Raw genomic sequence first — 2,916 nt, forward strand, 5'->3', positions numbered from 1 at the left:
CAGGCAGGGTGCTGGAGTGGGGGTGATTCCATCAGGTCTCAGGGTGATTCCATCAGGTCTCAGGGTGATTTCATCAGGTCTCAGGGGAGCACAGGCAGGGTGCTGGAGTGAGGGTGATTCCATCAGGTCTCAGGGGAGCGCAGGCAGAGTGCTGGAGTGGGGGTGATTCCATTTTGATGTCTTCTGTCTCCAGATTGTGGATGCCTTTTTCATTGGCCGCTATGTCCTGCTGGCTTTCCTCAGTGCTGTCTTTCTCGGAGGCCTCTTCTTGGTTCTTACTCAACATATGCTGGAACCAATCTATGCCAAACCACTGCGGTCCTGCTGAGTGCGGTACTGGAAACATGGGATGCTTTTATGTCCGGGATGAGCACAGAAGCACGCTCCGGAGCCTTGATGACAGCCTTCATGTGTTCAAACCAGCGGAGTGTCTGTCTGTCACTAAGACAAAGCCCTTGAGCCCCGCCTTTCAGAAACTCAGCAGCAAAGCAGACTCTGTGGGCGGAGGTTGTCACTGTCTGAAGATGGATACAACTGTGTGTCCAGTACCCATACTGCAGGATTCCTGTCTGGTGTGAATGACAGTGGTAACTATGATCTGCTTGGGGTAGCTGTTCAGTCAAGCCATCAGTCGTAGATCTGGGGAGAAGGAGGTTGAGGCTCTGTTGGCCAACGGACCAGCCTGGTCCCTGTTGATAACGTCGAAGTTCTTAGTTGAATATTTGGAGCCATTTGAAGGAGAAAGGCGTTCAGACACAAAGGCTGCATTACCGCGGCAGCTGGGAAGTTGTGTCAGGCAGAGGTTATTGACCACTCCTTATGTGATTCCACAGAGCCTTATAACAGCAGTGCGTGGCATTTGCCTGAGTCCTAATAAAGCAATAAACAATGACCACAGGGCTTTCTCTTCAAACTCCTGCCTACAGCTTTTGTATATTTACATTTTGAGTTTGCTTAGAGATTAAAAGAGAGAGAGATACGGGAATGTTAGGTGTCTCCCTGCTGCGTATCTTGGGTCTTCTTCTCCCAGGGTTTGGTGGCCTCTCAATGCCTAATTTAAGTATATAGTATCACGTAAGAGTCCTCAAGCTGGGTGCTGGTGGCTCAGGCAGAGGCAGGTGAATTCTGTGAGTTCAAGGCCAGTGTGGTCTACAGAGTAAGTTCCAGGACAGACTCCAAAGCTACACAGAGAAACCCTGTCTCAAAAAACAAAAACACAAACAAACAAACAAACAAGAGAGGCCTCTTTGGGCTTTGGCCTTTTCATTTTTCCTTTGGCAGTATTGGGAATTGAACCTAGGGTTTCACACATGATAGGTAAGTATTCTACCATCCTACCCTTCAATTCACTTTTTATCTTGAAGAACAATTATACTAGTTTACCCAGGCTGCCTTGAACTTTCTTTCCCTGTACACCAGACAGGCTCTGAACTTGCCGTCCTGCCTTAGTTTGCCAAGTCGCTGGGGTTTTAGGCCTGAACCATCGGGCCTGGCTCTTTTTATCTTGTTCATCAATTTGTTAGTTGGTTGGTTCTTTGAGGCAGGGTCTCACTAGGGATCCTGAGCTGGCTTGAAAGCCATCTTGAGTACTACAATTACAGGTGTGCCCCAACATGCCTACCTCTCTGTTTTCATCATGGGAATTCTTTCTCCAAAGTTAGTAAGGAATGTGTATTCTCAGCATTATAACTTTACATTTGTCTAATTTCCCAGATCAATAAAATTTGTCACTAAATGGGATGGAGGGTCTGGTCTGGTTCTGCTTTGGAAGTGCCGTCCTGCCTGTCTCCAGCAGAGTGAAGAGGAGCCTTCTAGTCTGAGAGGCAGGAGAACAAGCTGGAGAGGTCAGTGCCTGCTGGATGCTTGGGCTGCAGCGATTCCTTTGAGACTTCAGTTTTATAGCACTCTATTTATTATGATTGCTCTTCTTTCTAAATAGAACAATCCTAAGGTTTAAGGCTTCCCACAGCAGCCAGTTGGCAAGCCTAGGTGTGGCAGAATCCAGTCTCTCACAGTAGAGGACCCTCTGTGGTTGAGAACTTGAGAGAGGGTAGGGTCGCTTCCTTTTCCTGTCTCTCCTGATACTGTTGCCAGGGAATAGGAAAAGCCATTCCTACCGCCTCATGGAGCTCAGCCTCAGATGACCAGGAGCTCAGCCTCAGACTGCGGAGAGTCAAGGCTGGTGGGGACCAGGCACAGTCGCACCGCCACTTGCACTAACTCCATTATCTTTAACTTTGGGGAAACTTTCCAGATCAGGCTTTATTCAGAAATCTTCAAATGAAATTGATTCTTAGTCTGGCCTAGGGCCCATGGGGAAGAACTAGAAAACATTGCTCTGGCAATGGAGGGGAGAAGGGACCATGTGGAAACGGTGAGGGAAGCGGGCAGTCTGGAGCTCAGTCTCCCTCACAGAGTGAGGCCTGTGGCCTGTGGCCTTCCCAGGGTGCCTTAGCCAACAATCACAGACTGCTATGTGCTATGTGCCTTCTCCCAGGAAGCTTGCTGCCAAGGCAACTCTGGAAGGAGGGGCTTATAAATATTCCTCAAAGTGAATCTATCTCTCATTCCTTTGTGAAGGTGTCCAACTAGATCCAAAGATAGCAGAAGTATGTGGGGGCTCTGATCCCCAATCTAGTTCATAAATGATTTAGGGTTACTGCTTCAGGGGGAGCAGTGTTACAGTAGCAATCAAGGCCCTTTGAGGGTAAACTTCTGTTTAAGAAAATGGTATCTCTGGTCTGAGTAGAGACCTGACATCCCAGCTGGGCTGGGTCAAGCACCTGGCCAAGGGATCACCCCTAGGACAACAGGTTCACTTCAGCCATAATACAGAGATAGCTGCAGCTGGGTGGTGGTGGCACACATCTTTAATCCCAGTCCTTGGGTGGCAGAGGCAGGCAGATCTCTGTGAGT

General features: G+C 48.7%; 1 protein-coding gene across 1 annotated transcript in view; it reads left to right on the forward strand.

The window, feature by feature from the left end:
* Positions 1-506, forward strand: part of Tmem218 (transmembrane protein 218) — a 15,160-nt gene extending 14,654 nt beyond the window's left edge. The window contains exon 5 of the mRNA XM_005347042.3: positions 194-506. Within this exon, the coding sequence (XP_005347099.1) occupies positions 194-328 (135 nt within the window). The 3' untranslated portion in view covers positions 329-506. The remainder of the gene's footprint in view (positions 1-193) is intronic.
* The last annotated feature ends 2,410 nt before the right edge of the window (positions 507-2,916 follow it).

The sequence above is a fragment of the Microtus ochrogaster genome, chromosome 5 (assembly GCF_000317375.1).
Source record: "Microtus ochrogaster isolate Prairie Vole_2 chromosome 5, MicOch1.0, whole genome shotgun sequence".
Lineage (NCBI taxonomy): Eukaryota > Metazoa > Chordata > Mammalia > Rodentia > Cricetidae > Microtus > Microtus ochrogaster.